General features: G+C 34.7%; 1 protein-coding gene across 4 annotated transcripts in view; it reads right to left on the bottom strand.

Moving 5' to 3' along the window:
* The window catches only part of LOC115888956 (RNA-binding protein Nova-1), a 208,641-nt gene that overhangs the window by 171,687 nt on the left and 11,476 nt on the right, over positions 1-25,478 (bottom strand). The window contains exon 1 of one of the 4 annotated variants that reach the window (XM_030908842.1): positions 24,984-25,290. The exons of 2 other annotated variants lie outside the window; for them this stretch is intronic. In XM_030908842.1, the coding sequence (XP_030764702.1) occupies positions 24,984-25,101 (118 nt within the window). In that variant the 5' untranslated portion in view covers positions 25,102-25,290. Of the gene's footprint in view, positions 1-24,666; positions 24,838-24,983; positions 25,291-25,478 lie in introns of those variants that run through there. One more of the 4 variants, XM_030908843.1, reaches the window with a different exon arrangement.

Raw genomic sequence — 25,478 nt, 5'->3', positions numbered from 1 at the left:
AAAACATGGCAGATAGACACATAAACTTATCCCGAACATTGAAAAGTGGATTACTAGAGGCTACGGAGAAGTAGACTACTACATAACGCAAGCGTTCTCGGGTCACGGGTGCTTTGGTAAATATCTGTTTGTTCGAAAAAAAAAGACCACGCATCAGCATATATATTGTCAGGCCAAAGATGACGCAAAACATACTTTATTTGACTGCATTAGATGGGATCAAATTAGAGGTCAATATTTGCAAGATACAAAAAAAGTGTTCAACATAGGAAATGTAGCAAATAGCTTAGTTGACGGGGAAAATGCCTGGGACAAAGTTACAATGATTATGAGACATTGAAAATAAAGAGGAGTACCAGATGATGCAAAAAGTCTGATAGAAGAAGATTAAGGACAACGGCCGGATTGAAGAAATGCGAAAACGGATTCTAATGCCGTTCCGTGGTAGGGCAGAGGAGGTTTTTTTTTATCCGGTAGGAATCCGGCAGTACCCTTTCGGGGTATCTTATGCAAAAATGTTTTCCCTCCTCAACAAAAAAAAATAATAATAATATTAAACTAAAACCTTATACATCTAAATTTTCTAAATTTACATATCGATAACTATATTAATAGTACTGCATTTTGTGGTTTTATCATTGAAGGATACCCAATTTAAAATATTGGACATAGGATGAGAACCTTCATTAATAAGTTATTTTTAAAATAATATTTAAATTTAATGACAAAAAATTGTATTCCAAACCGGAAACGGAAAAATATCTATCAAAATACTTGGGCATACCACCACTAATACTAAAATATTTATAACGTACTGATGTAAACTGTAATTATGGCTTATAACTTTAGTCAATTTTTGCAAACCTCGTAAAATATTTCCCCACTAATGTTATACGTACAATATTTTAATACGAGCACTTTATTTAGTCACGATTCATTTTTATGAGTAGACGTCAATTTTAATTATTATTAAGTACCTATTATATAAAAACACTCAATATTTCGTTCCGATATGTACTTAGCAGAAAAATATTAATATAGCTAATATAGCTGATTTTACTGGTAAATATACTAGGAAATTATGCTAAATTTATCTTAATAATTCTCTTCGGTTGATTTCAAGACTAAATGTAATAATAATTAACCAATTAAAAACAACAATATTAGGTACTAAATATAAATTAGTCTGTAAGCGAGATTTGCATCGTGTAAAGCTTGATTTTCATGCATGCGTTACCCGTATAGTATACGATGATCCGACGGCGCTGATTGGTCATATGGTCATAGCGTTTTCGCGCCACTTTTCATCTGTAATTTTCTTCAACGGAAAACGGAGAAAGTTACGGTAAACTTTTCGTACGATAATGGATGTTTTGACACTTTTTTGATATATTTAATATATATATATATATATATATATATATATATATATATATATATATATATATATATATATATATATATATATATATATATATATATATATATATATATATATATATATATATATATATATATATATATATATATATATATATATATATATATATATATATATATATAAACGGGATTTGGTTTAAGTATTTAATACTCATTTCCAACTACAGCCTATTGCTGCCTTCACGTTACCCTACGCCACACATATCGATTTAGAGCGTCATCAGCTTCTAGGTTACGAGCTTCCATTGCTTCCGTAACCGTTCCGTTCCAGGATTTTCTAGGTCTACCTCTCTTTCTTCTGCCCTGGGGAGCCCATTGAAAAACTCTTTTTGGTCACCTGTTCTCCGGCATACGCAGAACATGTCCAAACCATTTTAAGCTGGATTTTTCGATTCGATCTAGTACTGTCTCCTCCGATGCATTCATGATACGCCTGACCTCGATGTTTGTCTTTTTTTCCATCCTAGATATACCTGCACTTCTTCTAAGGTAGTCCATTTCAACAACTTGGATTTTGCGCTTCGCGTCTGCACTCAGAGTCCACAGCTCTGAACCATAGCAAAGAACTGACTCCACCAATGTTCTTCCAAGTCTCTTTTTAGTTGTTGCAGATAAGTTTCGGTCCCACCAGAGACTGTTAAGACATCCAATAACTTGTTTGCTCTTCTGAATTCGGATTTGATTTCTTCTTTGCCCAAACCCTCGTTGTTGATAGTAGCACCCAGGTATTTAAATTTGTCTACTTGTTGAATCTGGACGTTATCATTAATGAAGACTTCAAAACAAGTGTTGGAATTGACAGCTAAGTATTCGGTCTTCTTTAGACTAACCTGAAGTCCCCATTTGTTGTATACTTGATAAAGCCTCTTAGTCATGAACTCTAGATCGTATGAGTCCTGCGCAATCACGACCTGATCGTCTGCAAAGCTCAGGGTAAATAGTGTGTTGTCCCCAATGGGTATTCCCATACCTTGATATTTCGTCTTCCATTCCCTAAGGGCTAATTCGACGTAAGCGTTGAAGATCAGAGGAGATAAGCTGCATCCTTGTCGCAACCCTTTTGTGGTGTTAATTGGATTAGATAGCCTGTGTCCTATCTTAACGTACGATTCATTTTCTTTATATAGCTATTTTATTATCTTAAGCAAAGGTCTATCTACTTCTAAGATATTCAATACTTCCCATATCTTGCTGCGGGGAATAGAGTCGTACGCTTTCTCCAAATCAATAAATGCTAGATGGACTTCTTGATCTACTGCTATCTTTTTTTCCATCACCTGCTGCAGGACAAAAAGGTTATCTGTGAAAGATTTCCCCGGTGTGAATCCGCTTTGGTCTTCCGAGATTTGTCACCAATACTGTCCCTGAGCCTACCCTGTAGCACCTTTCCAAAAAGTCTGCTGACCGAACTGTTAATGCTTAGGCCTCTATAACAAGTGGGGTCGTTACGATTTCCCTTTTTAAAGATGGACACTATGTGAGCCACTCGCCATTCTCGGGGTAGTTTACTTTGCAGGCAGCACTGGTTAAATAGCTCTGCCAGACGCCAGCGCAGATATATTTAATCTAACCTTAATAAAAATATAGGTACTTTTAAGTCGGATTTCCTAGCGACGGACGTCTGGCACACAGGTTTGTTTCCCTATAAAGTGATACATAACTTTTCATTGATACAGGTTTTAGCCATGTAGGTGTCATAAAAACAATGACAATCGATAATAATTTTGGAGAGGTCAAACCCTAGACGTCATTACTTGGCCCCATGGTTGGTTAGTTGAAGTGGCGAGTGCGACCGCTTCGCTTGTCGAATTCGAATTAGCAGAATTGCCGTTTTGATACCATTCACTCTGAGACCCTATCTATAGAGACCTAGGGAAGTGGCATTAAGGTAACGGGTGACTTCGGTTATGCTCTTCCCGGCAACATCTTCAAGATTTACAAAGCTGTAACCATCGAGGAAACGGTTCAGGGTCCTGTACAAAGCTGGACACAGGAAATGCAGAACCGTTTCCCCTTCATTCGGGTCCTTGCAGCTTCGGCAAACTTGGTTAAAAGGGATGCGTATTCTCGCCGCATGTTCGCCAATTGGCCAATGTCCCTTATATAAATAAGCCTGGCGATATCCTTACGCGATTTAATTATGAGCTCTTCCGACTTCTTAAGGTCGTATTTGGGCCAAGATTTCCTAGCTATCCTGCAAGTGCTTAAAGTTTTCCATCTACTGTTCGCCAGACAGAAAATGGTGGTAAATGTCTTTTTTTATGGTATTGAGGGGAGTAAAAACTGCCTCTGATGCATCTAGCGCAAGGCACGATCCTCGCCTTACAAGTTCATCAGCGCGTTCGTTACCTTCGATGTTCCTGTGGCCTGGAACCGAACGCAAGTTTATATCATACCTACTTGCCATGTAGAATAACTTGTACGTTTTTTTTTTACTATTTTGGAGGATATGGTAAATGAGTTCAGCGCCGACATGGCTGCTTGGCTGTCAGTGATTATTGCCGTTTTCCGCCCATAAGGTATCTTCTCGCTCAACCATTCGCAGGCAAGTCGGTAAGATCTTGCAATGTCAAGACCCTTCGAGAACACCCCCGAACCTACACCTGAATCCATCTTGGATCCGTCAGTAATACTTGGCCCTCTACTCATCTTTATTTTTTAATGGCGCTCACTGCCAGTTGGCCTTAAGAAGGTTGTCATTTATATTTATACTGAGTAAAAATGATTTTTAAATGGTGTAGTTTAAAATTAGAAAAAATGTATTTCTTTTGAATTAGATTTGTTTGGAAACGTTCTAACCTTTTTTAATAATTCTATAAATTAGTGTTGATTTTGATAAATTTTATGTGAATTTTTAGTAAATGATGTCTAGAGATTGACCTCGTAAAAATGATTATCGATTATCATTCCCTAGCCGTCTTCGACGCCGTTTTTTTTTCGATCATACGTCATTTCTTCAAGAAAACTTTATAATATGCCTCTATTTTGTGACTATTATGGTAATGTACTTTTTATGGTGTCCTTTTTCTCCGCTAGCATGGGTATTTTTCATAAAGATCAATGAACTCCATTAGAAAGTCATGTTTGGACATTGCGCAAGATAATATGTCTTATTATGCTACTGCGAAAACTGACACATGAACTGACATGTTTGTTTACACATCATTTTAACTGACAACTGACACAAAATCTTTGGAAAATCCATCGAGCCAGAGGTCCGTTTCAGTTTCAGTTTTTCGTCATTTTTCAGTCATTTTTTTGTAGACATACGAGAACTGACAACTGAACTGAAATAAAACTGAACGGAAACATGAACTGACCGTCTGAAAGTACCTTTTGGAAATGAAAATATAAAATGACACCAATCACAAGCAATTCGTACATCCGATAAACGGAGGCATGGAAATACAATAAATTTAAAAACTGCGTAATTTTCTAACCAATCGAGTCTTTAAATTCAACCAATAAAATTAATACCATAATATAGGTACCATCGTATCATCGGATAGCAGATTCATAAAAATCAAGCTAAAATCATGCTACTAATGATATCTATCAAATTAAAACTTTCACGGCCGTATACCGGGTGACAATGATATCATACCAGAAAAATGTGGCAACAACCCTTTATCCAAATCAAATCCATGCGACAAAGATGAAAGAAGTATTGTCTAAGATTCTAGTAATATATCTCAAGGTCACATTGGTAGGAACATATATTTACATAGAGATAACTTATCTATATCAAACTTATAAAATAAAGATATTCATGAGGATTTTTTTCACAAATACAAAAATCAATACAAGATTAATTCTGTATTCGTTTCGAAAATTGCACCACAATAAAATTCTAGAGCAAATTTATTTGCCTTATATACGTAGACATGTAAAAACACTGAGTCACAATACTGGTATATTGCATGTTTTAGCTGAAATTCCTGAACTTATTCAATCCTTCGTCGACAAAATATTTCAATTTTATCAAATTTCGTTTTTCGAGATTGTTCGGAAACAGAAAGTGCGGTTATGATATCAAGCACTTTAATATTGTTATTATTAACATTCCCGAGATAATACTTATACTGGCTATATTAAAAAGATAAAAAATAATCATTCAAATCACGCAATTACGAATTATATTCAAAATTGTAATACATATAAAAATACAAATTTTGTCAAGAGAAAGATTTTCGTAAAATGTTGAAATAGGATAACAATAACCAGTATTGGAATAGAAATTGCATTTTGAACAATTTAAATATTTACCTGATAACAAATATATAAAACTTCAAAAAACCTTGACGTTTTGCCTGAGAAAAATGCCAAAAGTTGACATAAGATATCAAGATATGTCCTATTCAGAGTGTCATTTTCTATCGAATAAAGTAAGAATATACCGAGAGTGTCATTTAAAAATCAAAAGTTCATTTCCGGTGAAACAGGAAGTCACCAAAAACAATTGAATACGTCAATCAATCCTAATTTATGTCATATACTAACATACCAAATTTCGTTTTTTTTATCTGAAAAAATAAAAGCCACTTTTGAGAAGCACCTGGTATCTGGTATAGCCGAAGTTACAACTTAACAAGTATAGCTAGAGACGTGAGAAATATAAAATAACACGCGACCGGTGTTATCCCCAAGTCTCTTCCTATATTTGTACAACTGTAACTGGAAGTTAACAAACCAAATTATCTAATTAAAAAATTGGCTATTATATTAAAGCTTTATCGCGTTATCATGTCATAAAATAAATGGCATGTGATACATAAAGATTTACACTGTCTATACTGTAATTTTAAGATCTAATATATACTCTAACGACTACCTATATATAATTCACTTCCACAATCCATTACTTGTTCTTCCATTCTAAATTAAAAAATATGACCATAGAATCGTGTTTATATTATGTAATTATTGAATTGAGGTTATCACACAACATTATGTACCTAATCTAATCGATTATTTTTAAACCACGTACTGTTTTATTAGCATCAATTTAGACAACACTAATAACGGCATGCTTAGAGCTGATACGGTAAAAAAATATGTTTAATAACAAAGATTCGCTAACGAATAACAGTAGAAGAAAATGTTTTAAGGAAATCTTAAAATAATGACGCCATCCCACAAACTATTATCTCTTACAGAAAATTCTCACGTTCAAACTGTTATCTTACACCGAGAAATAACGACGCCCTTATTTTTCTGCTAAACTCTCCAAAAATACAGATAGAAAAATCTTAAAATTTATTGGTAAAAAATCCATTTATTTTAATGCTATCTAAACCTTTACTAAATTCTTTCAGAGAAATATGCTCAGAAAAAAATTGAACAGTAGTTGTTTTATGAAGATCGAAACTTACCATAATATACTCCAGATTAAAACAATCTGGAGTATATTAGGTATAGACCATAGAACGAAATATAACGCGTTAGCTTATAGAAAAACTATAATACCAAAAGAAGGGAAAGAAATCAAGTGCTGCACAAAATACAAATAATATCAAATATTTAGATATGGAAATCAAATGATGGAGCGCTGGATATAGCAATAAAAGAACGAAAATAACTTGGAAAGAAGGCTTTTACGGTATTAAATGGTCTGTGAAAAAGTCTGTGGGACAGAAGTATAAATAACAGGAACAAAACATGAATACATTATGAGATTCAATCATGGAATATATCTCATATTATGGTAATACCACCATCAAGAGTATAATTATATACAGCTGTGAAGTGTTATCAATTAAGGAGACAACAAAACGAATGCTAGAGGCTCCAGAGATGGATTTTAAAGAGAGCAGTAAGCAAATCAAGAGTCGAACCATTGAACGATATTGAACGATATGGACGAAATAAAGAATAGATAACTCATATGGTACGGGTATGTCCAAAGAATGGCAGCATGGAGAGACGGCATCTGAAGACATAAAACGTTGGAAATCGATTAATATAAAAAATATATATTAAGACAGGAAACCGATACGATAGTAAACATTCGACCAATGTGTACTACCAGTCACGACCTATGCATGCGAAACGTGAACACTTAAAACGGACATCATAAGGAAACTGCAGGTCGCACAATACTCAATGGAACGAAATATGCTGGGAATAACCAGGAGAGACCGTAAAATAGTAGAGTGAACACGACAAAAGACCCAGGTAATAGATGTCATCCACAGAGTCAAATCCCTCAATGGGCAGGACACCTACCAAGAAGAACGGACAACAGATGGACCACAAAAATTATAGCATGATACTCACGAGGAATTAAGAGACTTAGAAAAAGACCAAATCTGAGATGGGACCATGATATTAAAATATTAGCAGGGATAGGCCCTGCATTGCCAACAATAAACAACAATGGGCCCAACTACAAAGAAAGTATCCATGTGAGGGAGGTTACACCATAATTTAAAATGGTTGAATAAGCTGAAAATATACAAAACATATCACTAGTTCATCACAATACATCAAACACTTTACTCTGAACTCCGAGAGTCAGAGAGTCCCTCTCATTTTTAATTCTTTCACAGTTGCTAGTAAAATATTATGGTGTATTGTGGGCGAACTAGTGTTTTATTTTGCTGATGTAACACCAAAGATTCCTACCTCAACTGGTTATATTTAGATAGTATAATACAATGATGGGTATAAACAAGTTTAAATATATCCTAACAATCAAAGTAAATCAAACCATACAATCAGCAAAAGTAATTGTAAACTCACGAAGTCAGAAAACAAACTACTTAATGTACACCTAATCAGTACAAAACCAGCCTAACTAGTCTTACATTCATTTACCGTGCATACACAAAAGCTGGCCGAAGTAATTAAATTTGAGTTTGGGCAGGCTTAAATCCATTACATCCAACAAAACGAAAGTCTCCTTCGCCGAAAATCTAATTACCAGACGCAGACAATGGTCCTCTTAATAGCCTCCACCGTACGATACTGGAACCAGCGTTGTTACAAGGACAAAATTTTTTGTACTATAAATGGTGTCGAAATTGTACTTTTTTAAGTGGGATTGTACATTTTTGGTGCAAAAATGTGGGGTCATGTGATCTCTCTATTTACCTTTTTACCAAGTTTTGGTACGTAGGGTGCATCCACACTATCCTAAAAACAGCGGAACGGCGTATTGGCTTAACGACCTTGAATCGATTTCCTGCAATTCTATTGGCTGAAATTTTTGCCAGGTGAATTTGACAGATAAAATTTCTGACAGATGAATTTTTCAGCCAATAGAATTGCTGGGAATCGATTCAAGGTCGTTACGCCGATACACCGCCGCCGATCCGCTTTTTATAGGATAATGTGGATGCACCCTCACGGAATTATACACCATATGCTGTCCTCCTTTCACGCAGTTGAGCAGCTCTGAACTGTTCAAGAACGCGATACTCTCCCTCCATTCAATTGAGTCATAAACCAGGCTATCTCGCACAGCTCCTTTCAGAACCGTTCTGAGCAGCCCAGGGCGTAAAGCTCTGGAACTTGAAATTTGCAAATGGAGGACAGCAATACAGAAACTACAAAGAGCTTTGAATAGCATTGATTAAATGGGAACTAATTGTGTGACGTCACGTTTGACATCGGAACACAATAGATCTCTAAGGTCGCAGTGATTAGCTCCCCTCCTACTCACCGCATGGATATTAAACTTACGTTTGACATCCGTGCGTCTTGAACAGCATTTCAAGTGATGTATAATTCTGTGCCTCTGCATTTCAAATCCACGCATCGCGTATTACCGTTCGTCTAAAAATATGTACGTGGGTTTAAGTTTGGGTTAGTTTGGGTTTGAGAAGTAAGAATTGTACATTTTTTCTTGCAATTGTACCTATGTACTCCTTGACTATCAAATGTACCCAAAATAGTACAATTGTACCTATTGTAACAACACTGACTGGAACGTCCCGAAAAATGTCTAAAACCGCAAACTAGTTTATGCCTTATGCCCCAAGAGTCACAAACTCTCAAGTATTAGGGATGGGTGGATTTACCAGAATGAAAATCTGTCAATGAAATTAATACAAATATGTTACGGACAATGATGTCTACAGGGTGTCCCTAATAATTAGTGCGACAAACTGAAAGGGGTTATAGAGGGCATCAAAACAAGTGATTTGAGTATAGGAACCCATGTCCGGAAATATGCCGTTTTGGCAGGAGGTCGAGTGAAACGTAAATTTCAAGTTGCATTATTTATTCAAAACATTTACAAAAACTGCTCAAAGTGCCGTCCAGGCATGTGCATTTGTGTCTTCAACAGAATGGACGGCACTTTGAGCAGTTTTGTAAATGTTTTGAATAAATAATGCAACTTTTGAAACTTATGTTTCACTCCACCTCCTGCCAAAACGGCACATTTCCGGACATGGATTCCTATACTCAAATGACTTGTTTTGATGCCCTTTACAACCATTCAATTTGTCGCACTAATTGTGGGACACCCTTTATAGAGTATTTACGATGAGAATACCCGACCAGTAACGTAAGTACCCAATAATTTCATTGAATAATAGCATCATAGCCCGGATATTTACAAAAATAGTCATGGACTAATGGTATTTAAGGGTATTGGACTTGCCGTATGGACAACTTATAGAATCTTTTAGATCGGCAGTAAATTATTCACAATAATTAGAAGTGATAAGATTAATTATTTTCCTACTAAAATTTACACATATATTTGATATCAATTAAACTTTTAGTTACATAATCGAGGGCGCGATTTTTAAATTCATTGTTGCCAACCATGAATATATTCGCCGCCGGTCTGACTAAAGGACTGTTCAGAGTAGGAGCGACGAGCGTCGCGTCGCGATATCGATGCGACGAGCGACGCGTCGACGGTTAAACAGTCTAGTGTTATCAAATCCCAGCATTCAGAGTGAGAGCGACCAGCGCAGCGACGCGTTGCGATGGCTTCCAGCGACAGCGACGAAAACAAATCGAATTGATTTTTTCGCGTCGCACCAGCGACCAGACGTTAAAATGTGTTCCACTGAGGAGGACGTTGCCGAAATATTGATTTCAGAAATTCAGTCAAGACCCCCGTTATGGAACACAAAGCTCAATTTATAGTATAAATGGTGGAATTCGCCAAACAAATGTCTTTCTCTATTTATGGGGTGAATTCCGACTTTCTGTTTAATCGGCCAAAATAATATGGCGTGTCCAGAAACTAAAACAAACGAACTGCCCGAACTGCTCTTGTTGCAGCCATTTTATGAACTGAAAATAAGCGTGTTGTTGAATATTCGACGCGTCTCAGACGCGGCTGCAACGCTCCCACTCTGAAACACCATCGCGTCACTCGTCGTGACGCTATCGCGACGCGACGCTCGTCGCTCCTATTCTGAACAGGCCTTAAAGCGGGTGCCACATGATGTGTCAAACATCTTCAAACGTTGGATACATGAACATTTGCCGCATCGTGTAGGAGACACACTTGTGAATTGCAATATTGTCCAAGACTATGCAAAATGATACGTACTAAGCATCGTGTAGGACCGGCTTACCTGGAATTTAAATTTCGCGCTGGGGATTCAGGTTGTAGCTGTCAAGTTGCCGCATTTATTTATTTATTTCCTGACATTGTCATTCGTTTTGACATTTTAGTTTAGCATTACGAGTTTTTGGTTTAAATAAAAAAAAATGTTTACTAGCAGACCTTGCAGTCGAACATTGTTCTTTTTAGAACCTCTTTTAGTGCGAAGTGTACAAGAGAGTTTAATAGTCATTGCAAAAATCTCATCGCAACCTTATTAGGATATTTTGACCGGGAAAGCGGTAGTAATGGCCCTTTATGTCTCTTAAGTTCTGTTAGGGAGGTGAGTTTTGTTGATATAAATAATAACTGTTTATATGTATATTTATAATTAATTTATTTTTGAATCCTAAAATATTTTGATTAAAAGAAAATATGTAAAAGTGGGTAACGCTGTCATACTTAATCACGTGCATCTCAAAAGTGACTCACCCCCTATAACTTTTTTATTTTTTCAGATAAAAGAACGAAATTTGCTATGTTAGTATATGACATAAATTAGGATTGATTGACGTATTCAATTGTTTTTGATCTGTTTCACCGGAAATGACTACAACTTTTGATTTTTAAATGGCACCCTCGGTATATTTCTACTTTATTCAATAGAAAATGACACTCTGAATAGAATGGCATATCATATGTCAATTTTTGACATTTTCTTCATTTTTCTGACATTTTCTTCATTGTTTTGACATATCGTCGGCCTCATATGAAAATTGCCTAAGTACCAAAATGAAAATTTTACAGTACGCGAAACAGTTTTTCTCTAATAATAATAACAATTCTGCATTTTTATTTTCTAATTATGTTTTTTTTGTCAAAGATAAATTTAGAAATGTTAAAAGAAATGTTTTTCTTTAGTTTGGATAATTTAACGGACTTAGGTAAATATCACATGAAAGCTCGTTACCTTTTTGGACATACGCAAATTTCATGTAAATACGCAACCATTTTACCATTAACATTTTTATTTGGAAGTTGCGTAACTCCATTTCACATTAAAAAAGAAAAGTGCCCAAGTCCTATAGCTAATTATTTTTAACTACTGTTTATAAACAATCATTTGTATGGAATATTTTTTGACTAAACTTACTTACCTTGACTGTTTGACAGCTAATAACGACAATTGTATCACCAAGAAACTTATTTTTAAATAATTGAAAGCAAGAATTGCGAACACAAGCTATTCAATCACGATTAAAGTATTAAATGCGCGGACTTACGCAAAATTCACGTTGTGACAGATAACGTCGGATTTAGGCAACATTCATTTCGGTATTCTGTGGCGCTATCTAGTAAGTAATAGCTGAAACGTAATGTTGGTTTATGAAGTTCGACCTGCTTAACAAAATGGCATAAAATCCAGATTTTAGTAAAAAGTGGACTTACGCAAATTTCATATGAAGCCGACGATACGGTTAAATTGGTGGTTGAAATTGTAACATGCAATTCATAACGACAATTTGACTCAAAATACCAAGTGTGTGGTGCCAAATTATTCGTAAAAAAATGCTTTTTCCAAATATGCTAACGAGCAACAATTGTTCTATTTGGAAAAATTGAGTTATGATTAAAAATACGATTTAGACATCTTTTAATCGGCTCTGACAAGACACGAAAAACATTAGACGCTCAAAACTATTTTTCCAAAAGAGTACAAAGTAGTGTTTTTGACACAGCCATGGCATTCTAGATTGAAATTTAAAATACGATTTGTTTTTAAGCGAAAATGTCAAAAGTTGACATATGATATGTCTTGCTATTCAGAGTTTCATTTTCTATCGAATAAAGGAGAAATATACCGAGGGTACCATTTAAAAATCAAAAGTTGTAGTAATTTCCGGTGAAACAGGAAATGATCAAAAACAATTGAATACGTTAATCAATCCTAATTTATGTCATATAATAACATAGCAAATCTCGATTTTTATCTCAAAAAATACAAAAATTAAAGGGATGAACCACCTTCGAGACGCACCCGGTATATTTCAAAATTTCCCAATAATATATAGCCAATAACGTTATTGTCCAGACAATGATCAAAAGCCAATAACAAAAGTAACATTTTCAACATTGCCCATTCATGGTCATTCATAAGGCAAAGAGTCTATGACATTTTGTCTATATCATAATTCTACTTGCACCTGTTGCTTTTTGTACCAATTTGGTGTGAAATAAATAGTAATAGAATTAAATAACTACTAATAATAAAATGGATGTTTTCAATCCATTTTTTGCTAAATCCAAGTGCTAAATGATTGTAAATTCCTTGTTTTACGCTTGAAATTCATAAAAAAATCTAATCATCCTACAATCTAATAATAATCATATACCTACAATCATTTTATTTCGGATAACAATAACCAGAAAAATGTAACCGTATAGAATCTTATAAATTGTTAAATAATATGCTTTCAGCTTCTGAGAAAGATATTGAAATCAATTAGATATTTAATATTAGATTATCTATGTTTAAAATGTTATTATGATGGATTAGCTAAATGACATACCATTAATTTTATAGACTGGTTTCTCAACACTGAAGAGTTATTTATGTAGCGTTCAAGAATGGGGAATGGCAGAAGCCGATTACAAAGCTACTTTAAATAATGTTAACTATCAGTGCATGTGTTATAACTTGAAGTGCATAATTAGAAACACATATCCACTTACATACGTAAAGTATATATCAAATAAACTTTTAGTCACGTGATTAAGCTTGACCGGCACAGCGTTGCCCACTTTTACCTATTTACTTTTAATCAAAATATTTTAAGAAACAAAAATAAATTAATTATAAATATATAAACAGTTATTATTTACATCAACAAAACTCACCCTTCTTAACAGCACTTAAGGGACATAAAGGACCATTACTATAGGGTTGCCAACTTTCAAAATAAAAAATATGGCCCAAAATGAAACCTGGCCCAAATGTCTTATTTACCAAAAATTTATGCCAACGGTATGCGATTAATTGTCTTTCTTACTTTCTTAAAAATATTTATACTCAAAACTTGTTAAAATAAAACTACCATTTTCAACAAAGCTTTTTTTCAAAATATAAGCTAGCAGTAAATAAACATAAAATAGTTAAACATGTTTATCGCTTCCACAATTCTTCCACATTCTTCATTTTCTTTTCTGTTCAAATGAGTGTGAGTAGCGAAAGACACAGATTAATAATTTTTTAAAACATTGTGGCGATAGACGAAAATTTTTTAGATTTTGAGTTTGGCGTGTAAACAAAAATACTTTTTCAATACGCGAAAGAAAAGAGGACAGAGAGATCAAAAAGAGGACTGTCCTCTAAAAGAGAGGACCGTTGGCAACCCCACATTACTACCGCTTTCCCGTTCAAAATATTCTAATAAAGTTGCGATGAGTTTTTTACGGCTATTAAGCTATCTTGTTTACACTTTACACACTAAAATAGGTTCTAAAAAGAACAATGTTCGAGTGCAAGATCTCCTAGTAAAATTTTTTAAGCTTAAAGTATCACAACAATGAATTATTTAAACCAAAAACTCGTAATACAATACTAAAATGTCAGAACGAATGACAATGTCATTCATCAACTCAACAAATCATCATTCAACAAAAGTCAGGACATAAATAAATAAATGTAGCAACTTGACATTTTGTACAGCAGAGCGACCACCTGAATCCACAGCGGGAAATTTAAATTCTAGTTAGTCAGCCCGGTTAACTTTTACGACTTTAAAAATTGCGCCGTCGATTACGTAACTAAAAGTTTAATTGGTATCAAATATATATATATATATATATATATATATAATATATACATACGTAAATAATTATTTAAGTATGAACTCAAAATGGTCTAAAAACTAAATATCTACACCAATGAGGCGAGTTAATAATGTTCTGAAACAGAGTCTCTAAAATTACAAATCTACAAACGATTAAAGTCACTTCTTATCGCCCGAGTAGAATACCCCATCTCTAATGACCAAATTTAGTGATGATGTCATAGATTTCTTGTCTGACTCGAATACGAAAAGTTTTGGCGCGCAACCTTTCTGGTAGTAGGGCCTCCTCCAGATGTCGAACCGTGTTAAAATGTCAAGGCTTTCTAGTTTTCTGGTAATACATATATTAGAATCGCATAACGATATTACAAAACCATGAATGTGTAATATTTGGAATGGATGAAATGGCTCATTATAAATTTTACCAAAAATACATATATAGTTTTGGACTCTTTGCTTTTTGTTAGTTTGAAAAATTCGCATCAAGTCCTTTTTTTGACTTTTACTGTAGATTAAGTATAAAATATTAAGTGCATTAATTATATTTTTTTCCATAGCAACTGTCTGTATATCTATCAAAAATAGTAGATAAAATAGTACTTTAACCGCAAGGGTAGATTAAATGATACTTTAACAGCGAGGATAGGTTAAAAACTTTATTTCTTCTCGCACGTTTTTTAATTGCTTCCATTTTTAAAAATTTTTGTATTCCTTTTCATAAGTTAATCGGGATTTAAATGGAAGTAGTTTAGATATGGCGTTTGTCGCCTCAGCCTGAATATCTGTTGGTAATTTACTTATTTCGTTTTGAGCCATTTCTGGCTCCAATTCAATCAGCAATCGACACGAAAGAGAATTAAAAAAATATTGACTCAAAACTGACAATTAAAGAGACAGCTTTATTTATTTGTCAAATTACATAGAAACCAACGCCAACCCAGCACAATATTTTTTCTACTCCTAATAAATTCCTTGAAATAATAATTTCTGAATATTTAAAACGTAACTCGGCTATGAAAAAAAAATATTGTTTCATACACGACGATAAAATACTATTTTATCGTCTTGTATAAAAAATAACTATTTTTCGGTGGTACTAGTACTCAATGCTAAACAAAAAATATTTTCTTTCTCATGTTATAGAATTAACTAAGTTATAATGTTTCTATATAACCGATAAATACCAAAAAAATTGGTTTCTGTAAAAATGACTGGACTTGAAATCATTCGATTGATTTCTCTGTGGTTGTTAAAAACAAAAAATATTTTTAACAACCACAAAAAGGAACAGTCTTTAAAAACTCCGCTTATCAAAAGAATAAAAAGAGTGGAAGAAAATACTAAATCTGAAACAAATTGATTATAGTTCCATCAAACTATTCGGCTTTTATATAAAAAAAAATATTTCAAATGTCATGTTTTGCTAAACAACATGAACCATGTCGTATACTTTTAAACCGAATTCATTGCATTTATTTGCAGGATAAAATTTGTAATGATTTAACTTTATAATATGATAAATATATTTTAATATTTTAATTGCAGAACTTTGTTAAGAACGAAAGTCGTTAAAAGACCATTGAAGTACCATCTGTACGTAGGGGTCTCCTACCTAAGTCTTAATAACTTGCAAAGAAAATTGACTAAATTTCAATATTGTGCTTAGCGTAGTTAAGTAGGGAGTAATTATTTTTGAATTAAACTTCTCGCCCCATTTCTTATACAACAAAAATTATTTCTACCTGTATTCTTGGCTCAGGCCTCTATAACAACCGGGGTCGTTGCGATTTCCCTTTTTAAAGATAGACACTATATGAGCCACTCTCCATTCTTGGGGTAGTTTATTTTGCAGACAGCACTGGTTGAACAGCTCTGCCAGGCGCCAGCGCAATTTCTCGGTCCCACACTTTAACAATTCTACTGCAATGTTACCAGAACCTGATGACCGTCCATTTTTCATTTTTTTGAGACTTAGATGTACTTCTCTTTCGCTGATCGTTAAAGTGCCCGCAAGGTTGTCTTCCTCTTCTGCAGATTGGAATACTGGTCGGTTTTCTGTACAGAAAACTCGAACTAACTCTACGGGAAATACACTGCATAGGTATGCAGATGACATAGTTAATGATCGCTCGGGGGAAACATAAAGGTACCCTGTGTGATATTATCCAAAGAGGACTCCGTATTGCTGAGAGATGGCGCAAGACTGTCGGGTTGGGCATCAATTCAGAGAAAATCGCGGTAGTGCGATTCACCAGAAAACGAAGTTTGAAAACCTTGAAAAGAATCCATCTAGATGGAAAGGAAATACTGCCATCACAGGAAGTCAAATATCTGGGAATAACTCTGGACACTAAACTTCTCTAGAACAGGCATATTAAGAACATTACCAGCAAAACCACAAAGGCTCTCATGATATGCAGAAGACTGGCGGAAAATAGATTTTTGCGCATATATGATGGATGCCATGATAATACCCATAATTACCTATGGATCACAAGGGATCAGTTGCTTTGGACACAAAATTAGAGCAACGTACAGCAAGGTAAAACCTGTGTAAAGTACAGAGACTGGCATGCGTCTGCATCACAGGTACTATGAGAACATACCCAAAAGCAGCAATGGAGGTCATCCTAGACCTAACACCACTGCACAATGTCGTCGTACTTTCAGGAATAGGCTTCAGAAAGGTTGGTTCTTTGCATGTAAGGAATTCTTCCGTCATACATTTTTACTGTATGTGTATATGTTAGTCAGTATATCCTATTTATCAGCAACAAATATTATACGGCAATGTAATGAATTAATAGTATCTATGGAAACAATTTACAGTTCAATGCATACAGGATATATCTTACAAATCTGATAAAATCTGACAAATAGATTCGTATTTACTTCCAATATTTTTCTCTATTTTTCCACCGTCTCTCTTCACTCTGGAATTGGTATAGAGAGTTTCTTATCCAACACTGACGTATTAAATATTTATACAAGAATTATTTGAGTTCCGTAAGATATCAGTCTCGCATTAAAGTTCCATTAATAACCTGAAGCCATCAATAATGGTACAGGCGACAGGTAGAAGTTTATTTTGGATATATATATTCTAAGGAGATACCGAAGTTTCAAAGTTTAATTGAAAAAAGATCCTACCTATACTAAGGCATATTTTTACTAATTTTGATCTGAAAATGGGTATAGCATACGAACGGAAAAAAACGGAAAAAAGACTTGACTTAGAAATATAGACCGCTGTCATCGATCGTCATTTCTAAGCCATCTTAACGCCGTTGTTTTTTCTTCGATCTTGAGATAGTAATAACTGTGTATTTGTAATTTAATTGGAGGTGGTACCATAGTACTGAGCATACACTCACCAGTACCAAAAAAGGGCAGCTAAACATTTTCATGTATTTTAAAGTTTCATATATTGTATTCTAGTGGACCGATTTTAATGATTTTTTTAAGAAATGTGTAGCTAAATTATTTGACTTTTAGCATGTCTTTCTAAATTAAAAATGAAAGTTCCAATCTGTCAATTATACTAGGGAAAACAAAATGTTGTCAGTTCACACTCTGTGGAATAAGTTAACAAACCAAAAAATGTAAAAAATAGTTTATCATCTAGATGTTTCTTTTCTCGTTAGTTTGTTTTTTGATTCATTTCAATAGCTGTATTTATTTTGGAGATATTAGCTTTTGAAGACTACACTAACATTTTTTCGTATGATTTACATTAAAACCATTCCTTTGCTTTTGGTCCTAGTCAACAAACCTATAAAATAGTGTTTATGATTTATGTAATGTCACTGTTTGTGGAAAATTATATTATTACTGTCTGTTGTGTAGTAACAGATACGGTTTAAGTCCAAAAGTTGATCTCTACCATGATCAATTTAAAACCAATAGTAATATAACTTTTCAATGACAGAAACATTACAGAAACAGTAAGAAAAAGTGGTGATAAGGACCCGAAATAAATGCTAAAATTGCGCTCCTTGCTTGTTTAAAAGCCGAAAAATAAAGATATTGAGATAAATCAAAAAACAAAATATCGAGAAAAGATGTACCTAGATGATAAAATTATTTTTAAATTCCTTGCTTTGCTAACTTACTCCACTCCAATACTTTGCTAACTTACTCCAATAGAGAAAGAGGGACATATCCTCTATTATAAATACGGGACAACACCAGTATCAGATCTAAGGAGAGACCAAGTTAAAGAAGTGGAGAAAATGGAGACAGATCCTCCAGGCTCCACCTCACGGGTTCCCCAGCCGGAGGCAAGCTCCTCGACTGTGAAGGGCGGCACGGAGGGCCAAACTCCAACCGTGGAAGGGTGTGTACCCTTGGAGGAAGAACTGTTGTCAGAGAAGGATGGGAAATACCCTGTCCCCTCTACAACAGGGGTATGATGGGTTATAGACTATGCAATTACTAAAGGAAGGGGGGCACACACACACACACACAATAGATCTTTAAGGGCGCAGTGATTAACCCCCCCTCTTACTCATTCTACATTCTACAACTTACTCCAGAGGGTGTTTCAAATTTTCACCAAAATATCAATATTTTGTCTTCCCTCATATAATTGACAGAAGAAAACTTCATTTTTAATTGAGAAAGATACACTAAAAAGCCAAATAATTTAGCTACAAATTGCTTTAAAAATCATTAAAATCGGCCCACTAGAACAAAATAATATTAAATTCTAAAATACATGAAAAATTTAAGTTGCCCGTTTTTCTTGCCCAAAGTGTATAATAAACCTATCTTCGTACATCCTACATGTTATCCGAACTAAACTTCCACCTACAACCTTCTTCCTATGAAAGCTTGAAGTTATTAATACAACTCTAATATCACAATGATATATCAGACGATTCAAATTATCCCTCTGAATAGAGCCCTATTTGCGTCACGTTTCACCCTATTAGTAAATTCTACTATACAGACATTGTATTGGATGAGATTACAGTACATAAATGTCACACGTTCTGATGTTATGTTTAAAACATACTACTAAGTGCTACTGATTTTGAAGAAATGATATTTAACAATTTATGAGTCACTATAGTGGGTGGCATTCGAGCCCATTCCATTCCCATCAAGAAGCCTATCACAAAATACGGTATGATCGAAAAAAACGACGTCGAAAACGGCTGGAGAATAACAATCGATAATAATTTTGGCGAAGTCAATCTCTAGACGTCACTTACTAACAATAATTGCTATCGAATGATGCGTACAACTTATCTTAGATAGGAATTATCGGAAACAAGACATAGCCATCTTATCTGATAGTCAAGCAGCATTAAAAGCGATCAACTCAGTATCAATCAATGCGAAGTTGGCCAAAAAATACCTAGAGAAGCTGAACAAATTAGGCAAAGCAAATAAAGTCATCCTAGTCTGAGTACCAGCCCACCAAGGGATAGAAGATAATATGAGAAAGCAAACGATCTAGCTAAAAAAGGAGCAAACACTCCACTAACTGGACCAGAACCGTTTTGCTTCCCAAGTGAAAACCAATAACTCAAAGCGAAACTCAAGAACTTGGAATCCTCTCGGGAATCCTGCATCGGACACTCGAAGAAGTTTCTCAGGACTTACTACCGAGAAAAGTCAAAGATTTCTAATTTAAATAAAAACAATCTTCGGATTGTCAGGGGGTTTTTAACAGGACCTCAATAAACAACTCAGTACATTGAAGCTAAGAAATAGGCGAGATAACAGCGAATGCAGATTCTGTTGGGAAAATGGGGAAACATCAGAACACCTCATCACTGAGTGCACCGAGACGACAACCATTCGTACCATAAACTTTGGTACGACTGATATCGGAGATGGAGAACTACCCTCTGTAAAACCGTCTCAGATACTGGCTTTTGTCAAAACCCTAGGACTGTATAATGAGTTATATCTTAAGAAAGGGGGACACAAATTGCCAAAAAATGTAAAAATATAAAGCGGTTTTTGTTGACTAAGGTATATTATTCTATGGAGGAGTTTTTTTGCTGATGAGCGGCAGAACTTCTTCTCTAGACTGGAAATGTAAATAATACGAAATAGCTGATAATTTGTGAGATACAGAGGCCAACTTATTTTTTTTTAAATACGGACCTGCATTTTTTAATTCTGGTTAATTTTTAACTCGGTCTCTAGCTACTATCAGATAGCCCTAATAAAGTGGCTATGAGAATGTGCAATTTGTTTTTTGATTTTCTTAAAAATAACGACAGGAAAAAATAAAATTGATTTTCAAAAAAATTCGTTTTTTTTTCCAAAAAACTCAGCAATCCTTCAAATTTTTAAAACTTTTTTGATGGCATCTTGGTAAACATCACAAAGCGCAACTTTGCCCCAATTTAACCATGTTCGTATCTATTACGGTTACCGAGTTACCAATGCTCGTACCTCGAATTTGTAGCACCCTGTATAAGTAATTGTTGGTATATAATTTAATTTAATCTTTAAATTATAAGTAATTTAAATATTTTCTTTTCGTTTTAAGTATATCTATTGTTTTTTATTTTGACATTGTTCCACGCTTCTAAGGAGCATTATATTTTGGAATAAATAAAATCTTATCTATCTATAACACAAGAAACGGATACAAAATAGATCTATAAAGTCGCGGTGATTAACTTCCTCCCTCCCATATACAATCTACATCACTACTAAAAAGTGGAATTTGTCAAAAAAAATGGAATTTGTCAAAAATTAACACCAACTAAAGAAAAATTCAAAATGGATAGAACGCTTCCAGACACAAATCTATTTCCAAAAAAATATTTTTCTCGAATTAAACTACACCATTTAAAAATTATTTTTACTCAATATAAAAATAAATTACAACCTTCTTAAGGCCAACCTTAAAAAATCGGTCAAGTAAATGACGCGTCGGATCAAGTAAATGACGCATCAAGTAACGAGTACTACAAATAATACTACTCCAAATATCACAGAATTACACAGGACACAGCCAAAGCAAACACAATAAATGTGTGGGAATTGCATACCTATATTTTAAATGTTACAAGGTTCGATAATAATAAAATCAAATACAATGTAAACGTAGTTTGGAGGATATTATTCAAGATCGATCGTGATTCGATATTTTATAATTTTATATTCATAGACAAATATCAAATATATCTTCAAATGTCACATCCATTTTAAATACCGAACAGAATTTTAGCAATAAGCCAGTTACGTTACTTAAATGTCAAATTCAATTATAAATAATCTATTAAATAACACCATACTATAACAAAAGACTTAATACAATATTTATGATATATAAATAAAAAATATATAAATAAAAAAAAATATAAATCTATATAAAATATCCAAATGAAACGATTTCTGAACCATATTTAGCTAGAAAAAGTAAAATTAATTATTTATTGAAAAGTCGACCTACAAAGATCTAAAAATAGTTCACAAAAATGACCTCACAATACCATTTTTTGTTTCTAAAAATCTCATATAAATGTTAACAAAAAATATATTAATCTTTAATAGAAGTACCTATATAGGTATGTACTCGGGTAATTGTAGACCAAAGGGAGTTAGACAAAGAGATAGACCAAACGCAATGGCATGGTTTTAATATAAAAATTACGAAAAAATGTTAGTGTCTTCTTCAAAAAGGAATATCTTCAAAACAAATAAAGCTATTGAGACGAACCAAAAAACAAACTGTCGAGAAAAGAAACATCTAGATGATAAACTATTTTTTACATTTTTTGGTTTGTTAACTTATTCCACAGAGTGTGAACAGACAACATGCAACTAAATGATATATTTTTCAAATTCCTTACTTTTTTAACATATTCCACAGAGTGTCCCAAACTTTCACCTAAATAACATTTTGTGTTCCCCCGTATAATTTTGGATAACAGTATAACAGATGGGATAACGTATAACAGATGGGAACTTTCATTTTCAATTTAAAAAGAGATACTAAAAAGTCAAATAATTTAACTACATATTGCCCAAAATATCATCAAAATCAGTCCACTAGAACACAAAATATAAAATTTTAAAATACATCAAAATTTTAAGATGCCCTTTTTTCGTGCCGGTGGGTGTATATTGCGACAAAATGGAAATCGACGACAATGGTTTATATTGTATTTTTTTCAATATTCGAGTCCAAAAATCACCACGTGAACCCTCGTACTAAGTCTAATTAAGTGCCTACATTTCAACAAATGCGTTCATGTAACTCGCAACAAAATGCAAAATAAATATGATGTTGCTACGTAACCTTGACGGACGTCACACGTTTAACTGGCATACAACGAAAAAATAAATGACCTTAGCACATACATGTACGTTGTAGGTACGTGCATTAGATCAGACATTTAGAAAAAAATACGGGGATTTATTAAATTTTCTATATACCGCGTATCTCAGTAAACATTTTCCAATCAAGTATCTTATTTGGATACAAACTTAGAAGTTCTATGTTTAGTAGCTATTATAGCAAACAAAATTAAACTATTTAATTTAGTATATATCTATAACCTGTCTAACGACAAAATACTAAACAGTAACAGTTGTCTATCCTGTAAGTTACAGGAAAATTGTATTTTTTGTGTCATTTTTTTGGACGTCATGTGCCAAAATCTTCTTTTACCCGTTGGACAAACTTTATACAACTTTTGCGTAAAAAGTAATAAAATATATATCAAATTTTTAATACGTAAAGCATATATCATACGATCGAAAAATGCAACGTCAGAGTTACCTTGGAAATGAAAATCGCTATAATTTTAATGTAAAATAATAGAGGAATTTAAGCGATGATCATTTCCAAGACAATTCAACACCTTTTTTTATTATGTGTACTGTACATCTGCTGCAAACCTAACCAAAATAAAGTCATCGAATTGAAAGTGCATCTTTAACAACACGAATGACAAGACAATCATCAATAGTATACAACTTTAAAACTGAAGATGTAAAAAGTGAAATATTTACAATGAAATAATAGATTGAAATAAATAAGCCATTTTGATAAAAGGAGTAGAAATGTCAGGAATAACGATGAAGATATTTGTGACGGTTTAAAAATGATATGACTAATATAAAGAAAAAAATTTGATCGACTATTTTAAGCATTGAGAATAAATACACTGTTATTGTCATCAATTATTACGTTGTTGAATATTATCTGAAAATGTTTTAATAAACGGATCTGATGTAAGAATCAAATCTAAATAATGATATGACATTATCATCATAATAATTTTAAACGAATTTATCGAGATATTTGGCGTTTAGGGTGTTGCCACACTGGAAGAATTTCAAAACGATGACGTAAGATATTTCAATTTCAAACTACTTTCTCGGGCAGTTTTAAAATTTGATCATTAATGGAAATTTGAAAAAATAATGATCTGGGTTATTAATTTTTATACTCAAATCTTAAATTGGTTTGCTAAAAAGTTCAAATATTTAGATTCTTTCATAATCAAGTTTTATTATGTATTTATGTAGTTGTTCACTGTAAATAAATGCAAAAAAAAAATAAATATGTTCTAGAGATATGTGATCATGATGACATTAAGTAAATCAATGATTTTTGCTAAAAACAATAAAGTCTATAAGTACGTCTAAGCGACTAAACAGATGCTTTTTTGAAATTGGTACAGGTTATGTATCAGCGCGATCGGTGGTGTTACGTAGCGACTGCAGGAATAGCGCGTCGTAGTGATGTGGCAGTGCGACGCGCTGCCTACGACGGACGATAGGCCCAAAAGCACAGGAGGAAGTATGCGGCGGTGGTGCGGATGATGAGAGACGGTATGCGACATGAATGGACCCAACCCCAGAGGAAGTCCAGAGAGGAGCAAAGCGATGAGGAAAACTCACCGGCGGCGGGCAAGGAATTCATCAAGTTCCGCAGGAAGAACGAATCGTCGTGCCGGATCATTAGAGCGGGTGCGTGGCGGCGGCGGCTTGGGGTCCTCGGCGGCGGCCGGCATATGCGGGCGTCGCGACGTCACGAGCTGCGCTGGAACCAGCGTCCACGGCCACTCGCGACCGCAAGAGATATTGCCAGCTGATCGGGCCCGGCGGCGGCGGCGGCACCCGACGCCGACGACGATTGATTCGTCCTTCCCGCGCGCCGAACCGTGGCGCAACCATCAAACAACAAACCTACTGACTGAGTGACTGACGTGCATTACCTGAGCTAAAATGCGACCGCTTCGAGTCTCCGTTCTCCGTGTCCCCGTCCAGCGGTCTCTTCCTGGAGTCCGCGATTTCCGGCGAAGGGCACGTTTCCATTCCCGAGTCGGCGGCCATCTTCCCAGGTTCAGAGGTCCATCAGCGCAGAGAGCGGGAAGGCAGGCCGAATTGACACACTCACTGCTGCACGATTTTGCGCGCACACACACAAACGAATCACTTGAGGAACGGCGCTCCTGCGGACGAATAGCTCGAACTCCGGTCGGCAACTGACGGCAAACTGCTGCGACAACGGCACGCTCGCGCCTGGTGCACGAATTCGCGGCCGACGGCGACGGCTCTGATTAGATAGCGCGCCAGTGGATCCCCACTTCCGCGAGCGGCGCGGCGCCGGTACCGAAAACACGGGGAACCAACCGAGGACGCGAGCAGCACCCCATTTGAAAGCGACCCTCACACCATCACTAATATTTTCTATATTTTGGATTATTAAC

This window comes from Sitophilus oryzae, unplaced genomic scaffold, assembly GCF_002938485.1.
Source record: "Sitophilus oryzae breed Bouriz unplaced genomic scaffold, Soryzae_2.0 scaffold_810_pilon_pilon, whole genome shotgun sequence".
In the NCBI taxonomy this organism is placed as follows: Eukaryota; Metazoa; Arthropoda; class Insecta; order Coleoptera; family Curculionidae; genus Sitophilus; species Sitophilus oryzae.
The sequence above is the reverse complement of the archived record's forward strand: the minus strand, read 5'-3'. Positions and strand labels throughout refer to the sequence as shown.